Genomic DNA, 22,238 nt, shown 5'->3' with positions numbered 1-22,238 from the left:
GAGGGCAATTTGTCGACCTGTTCCTGGACCTGTTCGAGGCCAACAGTGACTAGGGAAAGAGGAAGAGACGGGAGAGAACAGTCAAGAACACACCCTACAAAGAAGTACGAAGGGGGGAGGAAGTGAGGAGGAAACCCATGGGAGCCTCGGGGAAGCCCCCCTCCCAACCTTCAAGTCTTGCGACAAAAAAAACAGAAAGGGGGGGGGGAGAGAAAGAAGAGTTCAGCGATAGAACACCCAGGGGAGAAGAGGGGGTTCCAAGGAGGGGACATGGAGGGGGGCAGGGAGGAGTGAAGGGGGGAGGGGGAGAAGATCTACCAAGAAAGATGTATGTAAATAAGAAACTGCACAAAATATAAATTGTAAATATTGGACACAAAAGTTTCACTCTGTAAAATTGAATTTAAAAAAATAGAATCATTTAAAAAAAACCTTGGGGTTGAATTTCCATGGGGAGATTCTCTGGACTGTCCACTGCATTTAGTGGGAACCTGCAGCGACCCTGGAGAAATGGTGTAAACGGCCCCGACAGGATTTCCACTGCTCGTCCACCGCAGTTCCAGCCAATTCTGGACACCTCACTTTGGGAAGGATGTCAAGGCTGAAGGGATGGTGCAAGGGGAGGTTTCCTAGAATGGAATCAGGGATAAGGGTCTTCAGTTATGTGGAGTGGCTCCCAAAGTGACGTTTGAGAGGACCATGGTGGATTTGAAGGGACAGGTCAGGAGGAGCTGGACAACGGGCGGGTTTCTCCGTCCCGCCAGACCCGTTTCGGCAGCCGACCAATGGGGTTTCCCATTGTGGCCACCCCAGGCCCTCGGGAAATCTGTGGCCGTGAGTGCGCTACTGGCGAAGTAGAGAATCCCGCCCACTATGTTTCAGTTTGAGTTTCCCACAAAGTAAAACACAGTTTGACCATCCATGCCTGGGGCAGCTTTGAGACAGAAGTATATGAAGGAGAGCAGCAGGCTGCCATTCACTCACAGGACAAAATCCCCACCTCCTCCCATCCTCTCTCCACCCACCCCCACCACCAACAGACCTTCACTCTCATCGCCTGGGTTCAATTATTCCCTCTAACCCGGTTTATTCTGAATTCCGCTCCGGGTTTTATCTCCAACTCCCAAAGCAATGGGACCTGGAGCAGCAAACAACAATAATTCCTTGAGGATTGCAGTGAATGTCATGAGGGAGTTACTGAACTGAATGTGTTCAGCAGCAGAGCAGGAACATTGGAACTGAAAGTGGTTTGAGTCAGGAAGTGCTGAGTGTGAACATGGCTTCCAGACAACAGGAGGAAAGTTGGACCGAGGAGGCAATTTGTCCCATTTGTCTTGATTTCTTCACTGATCCGGTTTCACTGGAGTGTGGACACAACTTCTGCCGCTCCTGTATCTCCCAGTTTTGGGAAAAGGAGAGAAACTCCTGCCCGGAATGTCGACAGGAGTTTCCAGAAAGAAACCTCACAGGAAGTTGGGCCTTAGTGAATCTGGCTGAGAAAGCTCGAAAATTAAAGCTGAATCAGAAAGAGAAGGAAAGTAAACTTCACTGTGAGGAACATCAGGAAGAACTGAAGCTGTTTTGTGAAACTGACAAGAAATTGATCTGTGTGAATTGTGTAGTTTCACAGGAACACAGAGAACACCGCTTCATCCCAATTAAAGAAGCTGTTGAAATCTACAAGGTAAAAGGGAACAGATTTGATCCCCTGATTATCTGATCAGATTTTCATGGTCTAACACTTTTATTTTCTGATTTTCTCTCCCAATCCCAGGATGAGGCGAAATCTTCCTTAGATTCTCTCACACAGAAGAAATCGACGGTTCTAGAAATGGAGCAGCAGCAGAAACAGAAGATTTCCCAAATTAGGGTAAAGTCTCCCTGTGCTGAGCTTCCAAATTTAATTAATTATTTTGTTGTTTTTATGACAGAAACATATTATTTTTAATGTTTCTTCTGATAGAAACAGTCGGTCAGTCTGCAGAGCCACATCACATCCGAGTTCACTAAAATGCACCAGATTCTCACTGAGAAAGAGCAGCGTTTCATCCGAGATCTCAGGGAAGAAGAGGAAACAATTCTAAAACCAATGGAGGAAAATCTTTGTGAAATTCAGGAGAATTTAAATTCTATTCAGGAGAAACTCTTAAAGTTGGAAAACCAGTTGGAACAAAAAGACGGAGTGAGATTTCTGAAGGTGAGGGATTATATTTCAGTTTAGTTCAGTGAAAGTTCACAGTCACAACATGATCCACACGAGCCTCCTCCCATCCTACTTCATTTCCCTGTCAATATATCCTTCTGTTCCTTTCTCCCTCATGTGTTTATACAGCTTTTCCTTAAATGTATCCCTGGCTGTCCCTGGGTGGGAGGAATTAAATGCTGCCCCTCCCCCCCCCCCAGGGTACATTTAGTCAGGGTGTGGGGTGAGTGGAAGGGGACATGGGGAATGACACTGTGTAGAGTTTCTGTTGTCTTTCCATCTCTACACAGATTAAGTCCGTGGTGGTAAGTCTTGTGGGACAGCCTTCCTGTAACCAATTCAGCCCCTTAACAGGGCAATTAATGTTCTCATCCTGCTGTCACTGGTATTCCCCCAGCAATGAGCAGGGGTCTCACAATACAGGAAGCCTGAAAATCAAACCCTGTTGGGATTACTGGATGGATTCTGGGAGGGGGTGAGGGAGAAGTGGTGGGATTGAGGATGTAGCGGGAATGCCCTTGTTCAGTTGCACTGTGTCCCTGATTGAGGGACTGTAAGAGGTTCACACTCCCGTTTCCTCTGACTGATGGTTCTTGACTCGAGGATTTTATAAAAAACATAGGGTGGCACAGTGGTTTGCACGGTGGTTAGCACTATTGCTTCACAGTGCCAGGGTCCCAGGTTGGATTCCTGACTTGGGTCACTGTTCGGAGTCAGCACGTTCTCACCGTGTCTGCGTCAGTTTCCTCCGGGTGCTCCGGTTTCCTTCCACAAGTCCCGAAAGACGTGCTGTTAGGTGAATTGGACATTCTGAATTCTCCCTCTGTTTACCTGAAGGGGCGATGGAATGTGGCGCCGAGCGGCTTTTCACAGCAACTTCATTGCAGCGTTAATGTAGGCCTACTTGTGACAATAAAGATTATTTTATAGAAATATTAAATACACAGACTCAACCACAAACTTGTTTTTCAGAAAAACACTCCCAACACCGAATACAAAGAGCTCTAAACTAGTGTAAATAACATTACACAACATTTAATTGGTTTTTCCGATTTAAATCCCTCCACAAATTAACCTCGGCTTCCACATAAACACACAAATCACCACAACTTATTAAAAAGCCTCTCCTGAAAATCCACAGACAAAACCCCACATTTCAGCCCAAACCTTCCTCAGTTCGAACCCAAATCCCCCCCCCCCCAGGATTCGGTTGTTACCCTGAAGTTATTTTAAAAACCTCAGCCCCAATCCCTCTGGGATTTGGCTGATAAATTCCAATTCCCCACCCGGCTGCTCCTTCTGGTGTGAATTGTAGGCCCGGGAGCCAGGTTGACCGTTCTTGACCCTCCTTCTTGTCTGCAGTGCCAGACCCTTGGAGCTTGCCCCTTCACAGTCGGGGGCAAGACATTCTGCTGGCAGGGAGAGCTACGTGCACATGCGCGGCCACGGACTCAGCCATTCCCTGGCCCGATCCGCAGGTAAAGCTGGGGGCTTCACCCTGCGCGGCTGTGAGCCCCCCCACCGGGCAGAGGATCAGTGCGGGGGTGGCGCTGACTTTCTGGTCGTAAGACCGGGTGGATCCTGCAGAGATAGCCGCAGGATCGGAGAATCCTGCCCCCTTTGTCCGGACACCATGCTCAATGCTGTGACAGACTGGAGTAAATTCCACCCCGTGCGATAGTGAGTTCCACATTCTCATCACTCTCTTGGGAAAGAAATTTCTCCTGAACTCCCCATTGGATTTATTTGGAACTATATTATGTTTATATCCCTATTTCTGGATTCTCTACAGTGTAAACATCTTCACTGAATCTATCAAATCCGACCCCTTTCATCATTTGAAAGATCTCTATCAGGTCTTCCCTTTTCTACAGTAAAGTTGATCAATCTTTGCTGTTAGTTGAAGCCTCTCAGTTGCTGTCAATCTTTTTGATACTTTCTCCTGTGCTTCAATATCCTTTGTGTAACATCCTCTTCTATTCCATGTCTGCAGCAATGGGAATTGACAATTCTCAGCAGCTTGTAACAATGTGAGGGTCATTTCTGCTTTCTGGATATAGACAGTCCGTCTCTGTCAACTCAGATTTGTGTTTTGTTTATTTCAGGAAGAAGCATCTGGGAAGAGGAGGTAGGACATGAACTTTACTGAAACTCAGGGCAAGTTGGTAAAATTACTCAGCAAAGTGTTTATGGTCAATTTATAATCAACTCTTTAATATTTACAGGATTAGCGATGAGGGTAAAAAGCTGTCACTAGCAGATGGTGTCCTGTCCATCGGAAAATTCAACAACCCTTTCCCATTCCCATGTTGGAGAGGAATACTGGATGTCATTAACCCTGGTAAAACTCAGATAAGTTCCTCTGTCCTGATTTTTAAAAAAACATTTCAGGTATTTGAAAATTTTTATACTAATAACATCAACAATAACATCAACATGGTATAATAAACATTTACTTCCCCATCCCAATCTTCACACACCCCAACCATAAAACAACAATCCGTCCCTCTCCCCCGCCTCCCGCTTGGAATTCTGCATCTGCTGACATTTTAATTTTCCCCGAGAAAGTCGACGAACGGCTGCCACCTCCGGGTGAACCTGACCATTGACCCTCTAAAGGCGAGCTTTATTTTCTCGAGACTGAGAAACCCAGCCATGTCACTAACCCAGGTCTCTACACTCGGGGGCTTCGAGTCCCTCCACATTAACAAAATCCATCTCCGGGTTACCAGGGAGGCAAAGGCCAAGACGTCGGCCTCTTTCGCCTCCTGAACTACTGTCTCTTCCGACACTCCAAAGATCGCTACCTCCGGACTCGGCACCACCCATGTTTTTAGTACCGTGGACATTGCCTTAGCGAAACCCTGCCAAAACCCTCTAAGCTTCGGGCATGCCCAAAACATGTGGACATGATTTGCTGGGCTTCCCGCGCACTTCGAACACCTATCCTCTACCCCGAAAAACGTACTCATCCTAGCCACTGTCATGTGTGCCCGGTGGGCTACCTTGAACTGTGTCAGGCTGAGCCTGGCACATGATGAGGAGGTATTAACCCTGCTTAGGGCATCCGCCCATAGACTCGCCTCTATCTCTCCTCCTAGCTCGTCCTCCCACTTGCCCTCAAGCTCCTCCACCGGAGTTTCCTCCGCCTCCGAAAGCTCCTGGTAAATATCCAATACCTTCCCCTCTCCCACCCAGGTACTGGAAACTACTCTATCCTGTATCCCCCATGGCGGCAGCAGCGGAAAGGCCGGCACCTGTTTTCTCAGGAAGTCTCACACCTGCAAATACCTAAACCCATTCCCTGTTGGCAATTCAAATTTATCCTCCAAGGCTTTCAAGCTGGGAAAGCTCCCATCTATAAATAGATTCCCCATCCTTCTAATTCCTGCCCTTTGCCATCTCCGGAACCCACCATCCAGCCTACCCGGAGCAAACCGATGATTATTATAAATCGGGGTCCAAATCGATGCTCCCTCCACTCTCTTATATCTCCCCCATTGCCCCCAGATTCTCAGAGCCGCCACCATCACCGGAGTTGTGGAGTATCAGGCCGGCCAGAACGGCAGAGGTGCCGTTATCAGTGCTCCTAAACTGGTATCTTTACATGACACCGCCTCCATCCGCTCCCATGCCGACCCCTCCCTCTCTACCCACTTCCTAATCATGGCTATATTAGCCGCCCAGTAATAATTGCAGAAGTTCGGCAGCGCCAACCCACCCTCCCTCCAACCGCGCTCCAGCAACACTTTCTTCACTCACGGAGTTTTACCCGCCCACACAAAGCCCAAAATAACCTTATTCACCCGCTTGAAAAAGGCCTTTGGGATGAAGATGGGGAGGCACTGAAAGACAAACAGAAATCTGGGGAGGACCATCATTTTCACAGTCTGTACCCTCCCCGCCAGTGATAGCGGGAGCATGTCCCATCTCTTACAGTCCCCTTCCATTTGTTCTACCAACCGGGATAGGTTTAACTTGTGCAGTGCCTCCCATTCCCGGGCCACCAGGATTCCCAGATATCGAAAGCTCCTCCCGACCATTCTAAGCAGCAGCTCTCCTAGTCTCTTCTCCTGTCCTCTTGCCTGGATCGCGAAATTCTCGTTTTTCACCATGTTCAATTTATACCCCAAACAATTGCCAAATTCCCCCAGGATTCACATTACTTCCCCCATCCCCTCCAACGGGTCTGAAATATACATCAGCAGGTCATCTGTGTAAAGCGAGACCCGGTGCCCCCCCCCCCCCCCCCCCCAAGCCGAACCAGCCCTTTCCAGTTCCGAGAGGCTCTTAACGCCATGGCCAATGGCTCTATGGCCAGAGCAAACAGTAATGGGAGAAGGGGGCACCCTTGCCTCGTCCCTCCGTGTAGTTTAAATACCCCAATCTCAGCCAGTTTATACGCACACTCGCTCCTGGTGCCTGATAGAGCAACTGCACCCAGTCAATAAAGCCCTCACCAAACCCAAACCTTCCCAGCGCCTCCCACAGGTAATCCACTCCAGCCGACCAAAACCCTTCTCCGCATCCATAGCTACCACCACCTCCACCTCCTCTCCTTCCGAGGGCATCACAATAACATTTAAAAGCCTTCGAGCATTGGCCTTGAGTTGCCTGCCCTTTACACATCCCGTCTGGTCTTCCTTTATCACCCCCGGGACACAGTCCTCTATCCTTGTGGCCAGTATCTTCGCCAGCAGTTTGGCATCCACATTCAGTGGAGAAATTGGCCTGTATGACCCGCATTGCTCCAGATCCTCCTCCCGTTTCAGGATCAATGAAATCGAGGCCTGCGACATTGTTGGGGGGAGGACTCCCTTCTCTCTTGCTTCATTAAATGTCCTCTCCGGTAGTGGGCTCAATATGTCTGAAAACTTCTTATAGAATTTCACCGAGTAGCCATCAGGCCCCGGGGCCTTGCCCGACTGCATGCCCTCCAGCCCCTTGATTATTCCTCAATCTCAATTGGGGCTCCGAGCCCCTCCACCAGATCCTCATCTCTCCTCAGAAACCTCAACTGATCAAAAACTGCCTCATCCCCTCCACCCCAGCCAGGGGGTCCGACTCATATAATTTACTCTAGAAGTCCTTTAACACCTCGCTTACCCCTGCTAGGTCCAGGACACTATTCCTGCCTCTACTCTTTACTTTACCTATCTCCCTGGCCACCTCCCTTTTCCTGAGCTGGTGCGCTAACATTCTGCTTGCCTTTTCCTCGTACTCATAAATTGTCCCCCTTGCCTTCCTCAACTGTTCCACCGCTTTCCCTGTGGTCAACAGCCCAAACTCCGCCTGTAACCTCCGCCGCTCCCTCAGTAGCCCCGTGTCCGGGTCCTCCGAGTATCTCCTGTCCACCTGGAGTATCTCCTCCACTAACCTGTCCTTCTCAGCCTGGTCCCCTTTTCTCTATGGGCCCGTATCGAGATTAATTCCCCTCTGACCACTGCCTTCAAAGCTTCCCAAACCGTGGCTGCAGAGACCTCCCCTGTATCATTTGTGTCCAGGTAGTTCTGGGTGGACTTGTTAACCCGCCCACAGATCGCTTCATCCGCTAGCAACACCCCATCCAGTCTCCACAGTGGGCGTTGCCCTCTCTCCACACTAATCTGTAGATCCACCCCATGAGGGCAGCACGGTGGTGCAGTGGTAGCACTGCAGTCTCACGGCGCCGAGGTCCCAGGTTCGATCCCGGTTCTGGGTCACTGTCCGTGTGGAGTTTGCACATTCTCCCCGTGTTTGCGTGGGTTTCGCTCCCACAACCCAAAGATGTACAGGGTAGGTGGATGGAACACGCAAAATTGCCCTTTAATTGGAAAAAATGAATTAGGTACTCTAAATTTGTTTAAAAAAAGATCCACCCAATGTGGGGCTTGATCCGACACTGCGATTGCCGAGTACTCAGTATCCACCACCTCCGGTATTAGCGCCCTGCCCAGAACAAACCATCGATGCGAGAGCATACCTTGTGGACATGTGAGAAAAAGGAAAACTCCTTCACCCTTGGCCGTGCAAACCTCCATGGGTCTACTCCCACCATCTGCTCCATAAACCCCTTCAATTCCTTTGCCGGCCTCCTCCCTGTCCTGGATTTTGACCGCTCCAATTCCGGATCAATGACTGTGTTAAAGTTTCCTCCCATGATCAGGTTATGTGACTCTAAGTCTGGGATCTTACAAAACACCCACCTCATCAATTCCACATCGTCCCAATTCAGAGCATTTCTGTTCACAAGTACCACCCGCACTCCCTCCAACTTCCCACTCACCATTATGTACCTACCCCCCCTTGTCTGACACGATTCTCCCAGCCTCGAATGCCACTCGTTTGTTGATCAAAATCGCTACCCCCCTGGTCTTTGAGTCCAGCCCTGAGTGGAAATTAAATGAATGAAAATCGCTTATTGTCACAAGTAAGCTTCAAATGAAGTTACTGTGAATAGCCCCTGGTTGCCACATTCCGGCTCCTGTTCGGGGAGGCTGGTACGGGAATTGAACCGTGCTGTTGGCCTGCTTTCGTCTGCTTTAAAAGCCAACTCTTTAGCCCTGTGCTAAAGCAGCCCCTATACTTGGCTAACCCGCCCCTTTCTCAATCTTGTCTGAACAAAGAACAAAGAAAAGTACAGCACAGGAACAGGTCTTCGGCCCTCCAAGCCTGTGCCGACCATGCTGCCCGTTTAAACTAAAATCTTCCACACTTCCGTATCTCTCTATTCCCATCCGATTCGTGTATTTGTCAAGATGCCCCTAAAATGTCACTATCGTCCCTGTTTCCACCACCTCCTCCGGCAGCAAGTTCCAGGCACCCACTACCCTCTGTGTAAAACACTTGCCTCGTACATCTCCTCTAAACTTTGCCCCTCGCACATTAAACCTATGCCCCCAAGTAATTGACCCCTCTACCCTGGGAAAAAGCCTCTGACTATCCACTCTGTCTATGCCCCTCATAATTTTGTAGACCTCAGATCAGGTTGCCCCTCAAACTCTGTCGTTCCAGTGAGAACAAACCGAGTTTATTCAACCTCTCCTCATAGCTAATGCCCTCCATACCAGGCAACATCCTGGTAAATCTCTTCTTCACCCTCTCTAAAGCCTCCACATACTTCCGGTACTGTGGCGACCAGAATTGACATTATACTCCAAGTGTGGCCTAAGTAAGGTTCTAACAGCTGCAACATGACTTGCCAATTTTTATACTCAATGCCCACGGCCAATGAAGGCAAACATGCCGTATGCCTTCTTGACTACCTTCTCCACCTGTGTTGCCTCTTTCAGTGACCTGTGGACCTATACACCTAGATCTCTCTGACTTTCAATAGCCTTGAGGGTTCTACCATTCACTGGATATTGCCGACCTGCATTCGACCTTCCAAAATGCATTACCTCACATTTGTCCGGATTAAACTCCATCTGCCATCGCTCCGCCTAAGTCTCCACACAACCTAAATCATCTGGTCTGTAACCTTCAGGTGTGTCTCTTGTAGCATTGCCATGTCCGCCTTCAGCCTCCTCAAACACGTGAGCCCTCTTGACCGGCCCATTCAGCCCTCTGACATTCCATGTAGTCAGCCTGGTCGGGGGGGCTTAAGCCCCTCCCCCTCCCCCTGCCGACTAGCCATCACTCTTTTTAGGCTAGCCTCTAGCTCGCGCCCTCCGCTTCCTCGAGCCCCCCCCCCCCCCCCCCCCCCCCCCCGCCTCGGGCATTCGCCTTTCCCAACCTCCCATTTGTCCCTCAGTAACAGTTTCTCCCAGTCAGCAAAGCAGCTCCACCCACCTCCCTCCCCCCATCGCAACAACACTAGCAACCCAACCCCCCAAGTCCAGCTCCAGCTTAACACCTGCTCACCCCCCACTGTGCTTCCGAGAGTGAGCTGACCCATGCTGACTTGATAGCGCCCGCCCCGGCACCAAGCAGTCTGTCTCCCCATTGTTCTCTCCCCTCTCCCCCCACTTGGACAAACATATTAAAAGCATCACATTCCCCAGGAAACAAACATCAGAAAAAACAGTGAAGAAACAGCCACTTTAGAAAAAAAAACACCCAAAAAACAGAACCAACCCCAACGAACACCCCCCCCCCACCTCTAACCAGCTCCCTGCAAGACAAAGTTACCTTTAGCCATCCAAACAGCCCCTTATTACACACAGCACTACAGATACTGATACAGCCCAGCACAACAAATCACCACCACAGTAATCTCCAAGGCTTCAGTGTTTTTTAATTCACCTCCAGCCTCTTTTCTTTAATAAAAGTCCATACTTTGTCTGGTGTTTCAAAGTAGAAGTCCCGATCCTCATGTGTGACCCACAGACGGGCTGGGTACAGAATCCCAAACTTCACCCCCTTCTTAAAGACGGCCGTTTTTGCCCGATTAAATCCAGCTCGCCTCTTGGCCAAATCCGCGCCCAGGTCCTGATAAACACGCAGCTCACAATTCTCCCACTTGCTGCTGTGTTCCTTCTTGGCCCACCGCAGAACGTGTTCCTTGTCCAGGAATCGGTGAAAGCGTACCACCATCGCCCTCGGCGGCTCGTTCGCTCGGGGCTTCTTCGCGAGGGCTCTGTGCGCTCTGTCCACTTCCAGGATCCGAGGGAACGCCTCAGCCCCAATCAACTTCTCCAACATGTCCGTCACATAATCCCTCACATCCAATCCCTCACTGCCTTCAGGGAGACCGACAATTCTAAGATTCTGCCTCCTGGACCTGTTCTCCAGGTCCTCCAGCTTCTCCTGCATTCTTCTCTGGCGCTCGTTCATCATCCCCACCTTGGTCTCCAGCACGGTTATGTATTCCTCGTGCTCGGACACCTTTTTCTCCACCTCCTGGATCGCTCTCCCGTGGGTCCTGATTCTGCACGACTTGATCAATCGGAGCTTTAATCGGGTCCAGCGTGTCCTTCTTCAGCTTGGTGAAGCAATCTTCAAAAAACTCCACCATCTGCCCCGTTGACCACTCTGCCGTCTCCCCGCGGCCCTGCTTCTCCGCCATGTTTTCCCGCGTTGCCGGCTCTGCTCGCGTCTTCCTTATAGGACTTTGTCTTCTCACACGGCCACTTCTGGTCCAATTCACCGTACACCGGAGGGGGATTTCTCCTGATTGTCTCACTCTTCACTGATTTATCCAATAAAATCCAGAAGAAAACGGGAGAAAAGGTCCAAACGTCCGTCACAGGCGGGAGCTGTCAAATGTGCGACCTACTCCTCCATGGTCGCCACTGGAAGTCCCTCTGTCCTGATTTATATCTTATATTTGAATCATTATCCATATAAATATCACAGACACCGGGCGGGATTCTCCGGCCCGCCAGCCCCCTTTTCCTGGGCGGCGGCCCTCACCGGCAGCGGGATTCTCCGTCTCTGCCACCTGCCAATGGGATTGCCCATTGTGGCCACCCCACACCGCCGGGAAACCCGCGGGCGTGGGAGCGCTGCTGGCACAACGGAGAATCCGTCGGCGGAGAGTATGGGCGCGATTCTCCGCAAATGCGGCGAGTCGTAAAGGCTGCTGTGAAACTGGGCGTGTTTCATGGCAGCCTCCGCGCCCCCTCCTAGGACCCGATTCTCCCCCCCCGGGCGGGGCTAGCAGCGGGGCCCCGTGAAGCACGGCATCGCGGGCTTAGCGACCATCGCTAAGACCGCGCGCCAAGCGTCACCCCGGCTGACGCGCACGATGACATTATGCGCGCATGCGCAGATTGGACGGCTCCAACCCGCACATGCGCGGGGCCGTCATCTCCCTCGGCCGCCCCGTGGACTGATCCTGCGGGGCGGTGGAGGGAGAAAGATTGCGTCCGTTACGGACGCAGTGCCCACGATCGGTGGGCACCGATCGCGGGCCCATGCCCCCCTTGGCACGGCCATGTGAATCGGGGCCCTGGATGCCCAGAACGGGCATGTTGCAGCCGTTTTTACGACGGCAGCAAGCAGGTGTGTTTGATGCCGTAAAAATGGCCATAAAGGCCTGGGAACCCGGCCCATCGGCCTGGGGAGAATCGCTGTTCGCAGTAAAAAACGGCGATCAGCGATTTGTGTCATGGGGCGGCTGTGGGGGGGAGAATAGCGGGAGGGCGTGAAAAATGTCGGGGACGCCCCCCCGCTATTCTCCGACCCGACGTGGGCAGCGGGGAATCGCGCTCTATGTTTAAGGGCTTTGTTCTAAAGAAATGAGGATAAAAATGGTCCTGATTGGAATTAAAGTCTGATTCATGCAACTAGTCCACTTTTTAAAAATCATTCTCAGCTTGGTCAGCTGAAATTGTCAGCTCCCTAAACATCACCAATACAGGAACTCTCAGATGAAGCTCTGTCTCCAGAACCCATCGATACTTTACAAACTTCAGCAAGTGGAAACTCCGCCATTCCCAGCTGAACCTTTCCTCCTCTACAATCCTCATTCTCCTGATACATCGCCACCTTGTGGACCAGACTCATGTCCATGGCCAAGGTTAGGACAGGAAGCCTGGGAATGAGGCTTTGTCTGCCTGTTGAGGGAGGAGGAGTGGTGAGGGGATGGAGTCAGCTGGTCTTCACTGTGGACCTGGGGAACAAGCCCTGGATTGCAATCCATTTCCTGAAAGTGTCAGCAAAGCCCATTTTCTCAATTGTCTTGAGGAAACATTGCACTCACTCAAGATTAATAACTTTTATACATCCAGGGAGAGGATTAAGGTAGAGGTTTGTCTGTGGAGAATCAGGTTGGCCGTGCCACCTGGGCACCTTGGCAATGCCAGGCTGGTAGTGGTAGGGTGCCTGGGTGGCACCAGCAGTGTCAGGGTACTGATGTGTTATGTACTCTGGGTGCTTTGCAGCTTTTTAAAACTCTGCAGCTTTAACTAAAAGATACTCCAGACCCTGAATTAAGTTCAATCTGATTTATTGAACCAGTAGCACAGTTAGCACAGTTCTCGATGAGTTCGACTCTCTGCGAACCTAAATGTGGTTACTCTGTCTGACTGAACCAGACTAGCTCTGAGCCACGTGCTGGAGGTGTGATACTGTACATACACCCTGACTCACTCTGTAGATGTTCATCAGTTGAAAAAGGTGGAATGTGAGTGCCTCGTGCCTTTTACAGTGAGATACCACCCCTCAGTGTCCTGCCTGCTCATTGGTCATGTCCTGTTCACTGTGTTCATTAGCTGCCTGTCTGTATATCATTATCTGCATGTCTGCATATCGCAACATCTCCCCTTTTTTATGTTTTGTTGGCATTTGGGAACGTACTTACATGTGGTGGCATATATTAACATCTTTACAAGCGGTGGCATATGTGAACGTATTTACATGTGAAGACAGCTGTCTAATGTGAGAAAACAGAATAGCAAACAAAACAAATGTTCATAAGTCCCGTCTCTGGGGCTTGCGTCTGATCCTTGTCGACCACCGGAGAGGTGGTGGTGGGGACGACGGAGCCTTGACAGGCGGGATAGAAGCCTGACTGCTGGCCTCGTAGTTCGAGGTATCAGGAGGTGGCAAAACAACAGACGGAAATGGAGAAGAAAGCGGTTGCGGGCAGGCAACTTTGCACAGTGCCCGTCTGTTTCATCTCACAACAGAACCATCAGCCATACGTACAACATACGAGCGGGGCGCTGCCTGTCGAATAACAACAGCTGGAGCTGACCAGCCACCATCCGGTATCTTGATCCTGACAGTGTCTGCCGGGGATAACATGGGCAAATCAGTGGCATGAGCATCATAGCCCTGCTTTTGCTGGTTTCGGAGCTGCTGCACCTTCTGCAGCACCGGGAGGTGAGCCAGGTTGGGCAAGTGTATGGCTGGAAGTGTCGTCCGCAGGTCCCTGTTCATTGGGAGTTGAGCCGGCGACATGCCCTGTACGCAAGCAGCGCAAGGTAGATGTCAGAAGCAGAATCCGCGGCCTTGCAGATGAGCTGTTTCGCAATGTGCACCCCATTTTCAACCTTCCCATTGGACTGCGGATAGTGTGGGCTGGAAGTTACATGTTTGAAATGGTATGACTTGGCAACATAGACCACTCGTGGCTGCTGGAGCACGGGCCATTGTCACTCATGACAGTGTGGGATACCATGCCGGGAAAACGTCTCCTTACAGGCCTTGATGACGGTCTGGGATGTGAGGTCTGAGAGCTTCACGACTTCAGGGTAGTTCGAGAAATAGTCAATAATCAAAACGTAGTCACGACCATTCGCACAAAAGAGGTCGATGCCAACCTTGGACCACAGGGAGGTCTAGATTCCATGCTGCTGGAGCGTCTCCTTGCTCTGTGCTGGCTGGAAGTGTTGACAGGTCGCACAGTTGAGGACCATGTTCGAGATGTCCTGGCTAATACCGGGCCAGTAGACAGCCTGTCCGGCTCTGCATCTACACTTCTCGACACCCAGGTGTCCCTCATGGATTTGGCAGAGCACCAAGCTCTGGAGACTGAGTGGAATGACAATCCGGTCCAGCTTGAGGAGGATACCATCTCTCACCGTCAGGTCATCCTTTACATTGTAAAACTGAGGACACTGCCCTTTCTGCCAGCCATTGGCGAGGTGGTGCATGACACGCTCCAAGAGGGGGTCTTTGGCTGTCTCCTCGCGGGTACGAACCACCTTCTCATCAGACGCCGGGAGGGTGCTAGCACAAAGCTGGACCTGTGATTTAATCTGCCGGATGATTTCCAGCGGTTCACTAGGCAATGTGAGGGAGGGGGACAATGTATCAGCGATGATGAGCTCCTTGCCAGGCATGTACACTAAGTCAAAGTCGTACCGTCTGAGTTTAAGGAGGGTGCGCTGCAACCGAGGCGTCATGTCGTCCACGTACACAGGAACCCCTTCAATACCCTCCACCATCTGCTCCATGATGCGATGGAAGATCTCTGATGTCGAGACAATGCCAAACGGCATGCGGTTATAGCAGTGTCTGCCAAATGGTGTGTTGAAGGTGCAGAGCCTCCTGCTGGACTCATCCAGCTGGATTTGCCAAAATCCATGTGCCGCATCTAACTTGGTGAAAGAACGTGCGTGTGCCATCTGACTGGTGAGTTCCTCCCGCTTTGGGATGGGGTAGTGTTCACGCATTATATTCTTATTGAGATCCTTCAGTCTGTATATCATTATCTACATGTCTGCATATCGTGACAGGTACCCTGCCCAGTGGGCTTGCCCCTGGGGGCCTCTGATCTCCTGGGAGACCCCCACGATGCCGTTCTGCCTGGTACCTGTTTGTGGGAATCAGTACCGAACGGCGCCTGCCCGAGGTCTCCGAGGGGAAGGGAGATTGATCCCACACCTCGGGAAACTGAGGAATCTGCATATTAAAGTGAGACCAGCTGTCTCGGTTTAATATGTCAATTTCTGCAAAGTGACCCCGCCCACAATGGGCAGGATTCACATCACATCGTCTCGAGAGATCACGTTAGATGTCACGGGACGTTGTGAGCCGGGTAGATCCCGAGAGCGGGGTCTCCTGGCTTTTATCGTCCACGCTGAGCCGCGGCGAGCTGCTTTTCGGGCGCAGCGTGGCCATTGGATCGCGCCCTGAGTGTTGCCGTGGGGACTGAATTGCGGCTCTTCCCGTTCCCTTGGGGGCGCTATTCAGGAAGCGAGTCAGGACATGCAAATGAGCCAGTGCTCTTCCCATGGGAATCAGAGCAATTCCCATTCCCGCTGGTGTCTGATTCGCTGGGGCCTGAATTAGCGCTGGAGAGCCTGACAAGCTGGAGCTGTTTATAAACGCTCCGCTCCCCAAACACTCCCATTCCAGCCAAGAAGGTGGCTCCACGGAGACCTGCCCCCAGACTTTCTGAGTCAGTGGCCAATCGCATGCTGGAAGTGGTGGAGCAGAGGCAGGACACCCTCTTCCCCAGTGTGGGCCGGAGACCCAAGCCCACCATCATCAACAGGGCCTGGGAGGAGGTGGCAGAGATGGTCAGTGCTGCCAACCTCACCAGGAGCACTGGGGCCCAGTGCCGAAAAACGATGAACGATCTCCTGAGGGCAGCTCGGGTGAGGCACCACCTCTGTGCCCCTGGCATCACTCCTGTCCCTCACTCCTCACAACCCACCTGCCTGCATCTCCCTCACACCCCACCCTGCACCAAACCCCAACACCTGTATTGTCCTCTTTGGCCTGGTGCCTGGCACACACATGCCACCAGCTACAGACCTCCCGTAGAACTCACCTCCATGCGTCTCACCATGTCCTTTATGTGTTCCCGAGGACAAGGTGACCCACAATCGCCGGGAGCGGCAGAAAACCGGCGGGGGCATCCCAGACCTGAGAGTGCAAACCCCCGGGGAACAGAAGGCGATGGAGCTCGCGGGCGAGGCAGAGGAAAGGGCCGTCTCAGAAACAGAGGTCGGCATGTGGTAACCAAGTGAGAGCCCAATGCAAAGCTGATGTCCCAACAGCAACTGAGTGACCCCCTCTCCCACAGACCTCTCCTTCCCAAGATCTCACCGTGTCTCTTGTCTTTTGTCTTGCGGGATCACCATCAGACGAGGCCGGGCCGTCCGGGGTCGCTGACCCCCAGCCACATCCCCAGAACTCCCCGGGGCACCAGTCCGGGGAAGACACCGACTTCTCGTCACTGCTGTCACCTGCACCCTCCACCATCGCAGAGACTATCACCTCGGGGGGCATTTTAGTGAAGAGGCTCCTGGGTCACCTTCTGGTGCTCACTTCACACAGGCTGCAGCACATCAGGTGGAGGCAGGGACTCCCGAGGGAGCGGGCGGTCGGAGTGCTGCCCGATCCCAGGAAGCAGCTGTAGCCCGGACAGGTATCGAGCTTCTGGAATGTATGGCGGGGGCAGGGCCCCAGGACACTTGAACCTGGGGTCACCCTCAGTGAGAGGTGGCAGGAAACGGGGCCAGAAGTGTGAGGCCGCCGTGTATGTCAGCTTACCCAGTGAGTGAGCCGTTACCACTCACTAACTCCCGAAACCCCCTCCCCACAAGCTATATGGGCCTGTGAGATGGATTGGCCGGCACACATGCAGGGATGACCCAGGCGGACAGTGGAATGTGATCCTAAAGGCAGGAGTCAGACTGTGTCAAACGATGAGGAGATCCAGAGCTCATCTCCCAGCGAGTCGTCATCATCCTCTGTCCCGTGGACAAGACCCGCTGATACTGCCAACCCAGCGCCAACACCCTGTGGGGATACTGGTAGGGCCCTCGGAGGGAGGGAGGGGGAACTGGGGTAGTGGGATGGAGTGAACGGAGGAGAGACGGGGAAGGTGGAGTGAAGGGAGGAGGGACAGGGAAGGTGGAGTGAAGGGAGGAGGGACGGGGAAGGTGGAGTGAAGGGAGGAGGGACGGGGAAGGTGGAGTGAAGGGAGGAGGGACGGGGAAGGTGGAGTGAAGGGAGGAGGGACAGGGAAGGTGGAGTGAAGGGAGGAGGGACGGGGAAGGTGGAGTGAAGGGAGGAGGGACGGGGAAGGTGGAGTGAAGGGAGGAGGGACGGGGAAGGTGGAGTGAAGGGAGGAGGGACAGGGAAGGTGGAGTGAAGGGAGGAGGGACGGGGAAGGTATCTGCGGCTCTGGGGAAGGGGGCACCATATGGAAGTGGGGGGGTTGGTATAGGAGGTGGGACAGGGCGGGGGAGCTGCCGGTGACCAGGCCAATCAGGAGGTGATGAGGTTGCCCCGTGACCAGCGGCCCTGGAGCACACGTTGGGCGGCCTGTCCTGTCAGCCCAGGCTCCACGCCCGGTTCTTCCTGGACACCCTCCTCATCCTCCTCATCAGATGAGGCCGGGCGTCCTTCCTCCTCCAGCATGTCGCCCTCTGCTGGCTGATATTATGAAGGACACAGCAGGCCAGGAGAATGTTAGAGACCCTCCTGGGGCTATATTGGAGATTCCCACCAGAGCGTAGTTTTACTCAGAGAGTAGTACGGGTGCGAATGCACTGCCTGCAACAGTAGTGGACTCGCCAACACTAAACGCATACAGATGGTCATTGGATAGGCATATGGACGATAAGGGAAGAGTGTAGATGGGCTTTAGAGGGGTTTCACAGGTCGGCGCAACATCGAGGGCTGAAGGGCCTGAACTGTGCTGTAATGTTCTATGTTCGAGAGCGGTCCAGCCATTGGAATGGCTTCTTGAGGATGTCGATGCTCCGCGATATGTTGCCGTCCGCACTGCACCCCTGTCCCCATCAGTGAGTGGGACCGGGCCTGTGATGTGGGGAGGTTCTATCCTCACCGATCATCCCTGTCGACAGGGGTACCGGTGAGTGACGAAACCCGTGTCAGTGACAGGCTCTCTGGCCCGTGTCCTGTTTCCTCCAGTGGGGTTTACTGTGGGTCTCCTCACTGGGTGGGCCGTGTGTTATCCCACCAGCAGGGTGGCACCTGGTTGTGGGGTGGAGAGGGTCACCGTGTGCCACCAATCGCCTCCATGCTTAGAGGCTTGTGTGTGGGCAGGTCCTACAGATGGGGGTGAGGCAGGGAAGTGTGTGTCTGCTGGGAGCTTAGCTGCAGTGTGATGTGGGTCCTGGGTGTGACACACAGGTTGTTACAACCTGTCCGGGGGCAGGGTGGATGGGAGCAGGGGCGCGGTGGGCAGGCAGGGCTTGGAGACAGCTGGTGGTCCTGAGGGGTGGGCTGGCTGATAGTGTGACTGGTGAGGCCTCTGCCCTGAGAGGGGCAGTGTGCCAGGGAGGGTGCCAAAGGCCACGGTGCATGTGTCCTTTGTTTGGGGTGAGCTCTGCTATTCCCCTGCTTCCCCTGCAGTGGGGCTGAGCTTCTGATGAGGGAACTGAGGAGTGGCAGCACCTGGTGTGTGACTGATTGAGCTTGGCCACGCCCATCCCGGTGATGGCTCAGCCGGGGTCTAAGGCTTTCCAGAGAGGCGGCCTGGGTGGGCTCCCAAATGACCAGAGGCTCTGTGAACATTTCCAGGACACAGTGAGCAGTCAGCAGAGTGAGCAGCCAGGGGCCTGTGAGAAGCAGCAAAGGGGTGTGTTTAAAACCCAGACTGCAGCAATGGGGGTCTGAGCCAGGCCACCCCGATCCCGAGGGGGACACCCCGAGTGCACAGACCTGTCACCAAGTCGCTCCCCGTTACTCCCCCCGGCCCAGGCAGCCCCCCCCCCCCCCAGCAAGTCCGACAGTTATTGAGGCTTTTTGAGAGTTTATTACCCTCTCTCTGCCCCTCAGCAGCCATGGAGCCCAGTCCCCGTTTGGAAATATTTGCACTAATTCACACCCGCGTGACCTCTACCTGAGGGGGCGGAGCATCGTGGAAGGGCGGAGCATACTGTGTCCAACCCGCTGATTAGATTTAAATCTATGTAAATGAGGGTTTTACATGGGCCGGCTGCAGGGCACAAACTTTGATTTCACCGCCAGGGAGGGACTGGAGCCTGGCGTCGGAATCAGTGCCGGGCACAAACCTCGATTTGTGCATTACGCCCGATTCTCCGCCCGATCGCACTTCCGGTGTCGTGAAGCGGAGAACCCGCCATATTTGTTTCCATGGAGCAGAACGGAAATATCTCGGTGTTGAGATCTTCTTCTAAATTTGAGAAGAGATTAGTTTATTTTTATGATCTCTCTCACACAGACACACACACAGAGACACACACACACACACACACAGTTACACACACACAAACACACAGACACACACACATCATGTCGCCTTATTTTGATGTTGAGGAACAGGAAATCAAATCAAAAATGGTGAAATCTTCCCCAGATCCCCAGTGAGTCACTCCCCCCGATCCCCAGTGAGTCTCCCCCTGATCCTCAGTGAGTCTCTCCCCAGATCCCCAGTCAGTCTCTCCACCGATCCCCAGTGAGTCCCCGCCGATCCCCAGTCAGTCTCTCCACCGATCCCCAGTGAGTCTCCCCCTGATCCCCAGCGAGTTTCTCTTCCGATCCCCAGTGAGTCTCTCCCCCGATCCCCAGTGAGTCTCTCCCCCGATCCCCAGTGAGTCTCTCTCCCGATCCCCAGTGAGTCTCTCCCCCGATCCCCAGTGAGTCGCTCCCCCCCGATCCCCAGTGAGTCTCTCCCCCGATCCCCAGTGAGTCCCCGCCGATCCCCAGTGAGTGTCTCCCCCGATCCCCAGTGAGTCCCCCCCGATCCCCAGTGAGTCCCCCCCGATCCCCAGTGAGTCTCTCCCCGATCCCCAGTGAGTCTCTCCCCCAATCCCAGTGAGTCTCCCCCGATCCCCAGTGAGTCTCTCCCCGATCCCCAGTGATTATCCCCCCCCCCGACCCCCAGTGAGTCTCTCCCCCGGATCCCCAGTGAGTCTCCCCGATCCCCAGTGAGTCTCTCCCCGATCCCCAGTGAGTCTCTCCCCGATCCCCCATGAGTCTCCCCCCCCGATCCCCAGTGAGTCTCTCCCCCGATCCCCAGTGAGTCTCTCTCCAATCCCCAGTGAGTCTCCCCCCGATCCCCAGTGAGTCTCTCCCCCGATCCCCAGTGAGTCTCTCCCCGATCCCCAGTGAGTCTCTCCCCGATCCCCAGTGAGTCTCTCCCCGATCCCCAGTGAGTCTCCCCCCGATCCCCAGTGAGTCTCCCCCCCGATCCCCAGTGAGTCTCTCCCCCGGATCGCCAGTGAGTCTCCCCCCGATCCCCAGTGAGTCTTCCCCCGATCCCCAGTGAGTCTCCCCCCGATCCCCAGTGAGTCTCTCCCCGATCCCCAGTGAGTCTCTCCCCCGATCCCCAGTGAGTCTCTCCCCCCGATCCCCAGTGAGTCTCTCCCCCCGATCCCCAGTGAGTCTCTCTCCCGATCCCCAGTGAGTCTCTCCCTCGATCCCCAGTGAGTCTCTCCCCGATCCCCAGAGAGTCTCTCCCCGATCCCCAGTGAGTCTCTCCCCCCAGATCCCCAGTGAGTCTCTCCCCCGATCCCCAGTGAGTCTCTCCCCCGATCCCCAGTGAGTCTCTCCCCCGATCCCCAGTGAGTCTCTCCCCCCCGATCCCCAGTGAATTCCCCCCCGGATCCCCAGTGAGCCTCCCCCCCGATCCCCAGTGAGTCTCCCCCCGATCCCCAGTGAGTCTCTCCCCCAATCCCCAGTGAGTCTCTCCCCCCCCCCCGATCCCCAGTGAATCTCCCCCCCGATCCCCAGTCAGTCTCTAATTTTCTGTTTTTTCTCCCAGTCTCTGTGACCCTGGATGTGGAAACAGCGAATCCCGAGCTCGAGGTGTCTGAGGATCTGAAGAGTTTGAGATGGACCGGGACCCAGAGGAGTCTCCGTGGCATCAGGAAGAGGTTTACACACTCTGAATGTGTGCTGGGATCAGGGGGATTCACATCGGGGAGACATTACTGGGAGGTGGAGGTGACGGGGAATCGGGAATGGAGTCTGGGAGTAGCCGCAGAGTCTGTGGAGAGGAAGGACTGGATCAGACTGAGCCCAGGGACTGGATTCTGGACCATTGGGCGGGTTAATGATCAGTTTTATATAAACTCCTCTCCTCAACCCCGTCTCCGTGTTGGTCAGAAACCCGGGAAGGTGGGAGTTTATCTCAGTTATGAGTCTGGGACAGTTTCATTTTACAACGTGGACACCAAGTCCCATCTCCACACCTTCACTGGGAATAAATTCACTGAGAAACTTTATCCTTTCTTCTGGACTCGGGATGTAAACCACTTTCTGAGAATCTGCTCCGGTTCTGATCCTGATCGGGAAAGGGGCGGAGCCTTGGAGTGGTGACATCATCAATGACATCACAGGTTCAGGCGTCAGAAATCACTCTTGACAACAGGTTGTACTAAATGAGTCATTTAATTTCCAAATTGTAAAATCTCAATCAGACTGTAAATAAGAACAACACAAATAGAAATGTCAGAGGATTAAAATAAAAACGAAATTAAATATCCTGAACTTTTGCTTGCCGTTCATTGTAGTGCCACTTTTAGCCACACGATGGCGATGTCGAGCTGTACAAAGATCAGTCAAGTTTTACAGCGCAGTATCGCCACCTGCTGCTGGATACCTGGTACTGGCAGGAATACCAAAAACAAAAAATGCTCAAACACTCGCTGATCTGACAATTCAGGCCGGACCTTTCTTCACAACTGAAGGAGAATTGGATCAGAAACAAAGGAGAGAA

General features: G+C 53.2%; 1 protein-coding gene across 1 annotated transcript; it reads left to right on the top strand.

Annotated features, from left to right (window-relative positions):
• Positions 1-890: 890 nt before the first annotated feature.
• Positions 891-22,009, top strand: LOC119975835 (zinc-binding protein A33-like). Its single transcript, XM_038815715.1, has 6 exons — positions 891-1,684; positions 1,775-1,870; positions 1,964-2,197; positions 4,309-4,331; positions 4,429-4,544; positions 21,282-22,009. The coding sequence occupies exons 1-6, from the start codon at positions 1,277-1,279 to the stop codon at positions 21,836-21,838; spliced, it is 1,434 nt and encodes a 477-aa protein (XP_038671643.1). The 5' UTR covers positions 891-1,276; the 3' UTR covers positions 21,839-22,009.
• Positions 22,010-22,238: the final 229 nt, after the last annotated feature.

Source organism: Scyliorhinus canicula, chromosome 13 (assembly GCF_902713615.1).
Source record: "Scyliorhinus canicula chromosome 13, sScyCan1.1, whole genome shotgun sequence".
NCBI lineage: Eukaryota > Metazoa > Chordata > Chondrichthyes > Carcharhiniformes > Scyliorhinidae > Scyliorhinus > Scyliorhinus canicula.
This window is presented reverse-complemented; position numbering and strand designations above follow the sequence as displayed.

Bases quoted from the DNA above. Each gene is read 5' to 3' on its own strand.
- LOC119975835 (XM_038815715.1), top strand. From the start codon at position 1,277: ATGGCTTCCAGACAACAGGAGGAAAGTTGGACCGAGGAGGCAATTTGT. The intron at 4,332-4,428 runs GTAGGACATGAA...TAATATTTACAG, and splicing joins GAAGCATCTGGGAAGAGGAG to GATTAGCGATGAGGGTAAAA. The intron at 4,545-21,281 runs GTAAAACTCAGA...TTTTTCTCCCAG, and splicing joins ACTGGATGTCATTAACCCTG to TCTCTGTGACCCTGGATGTG.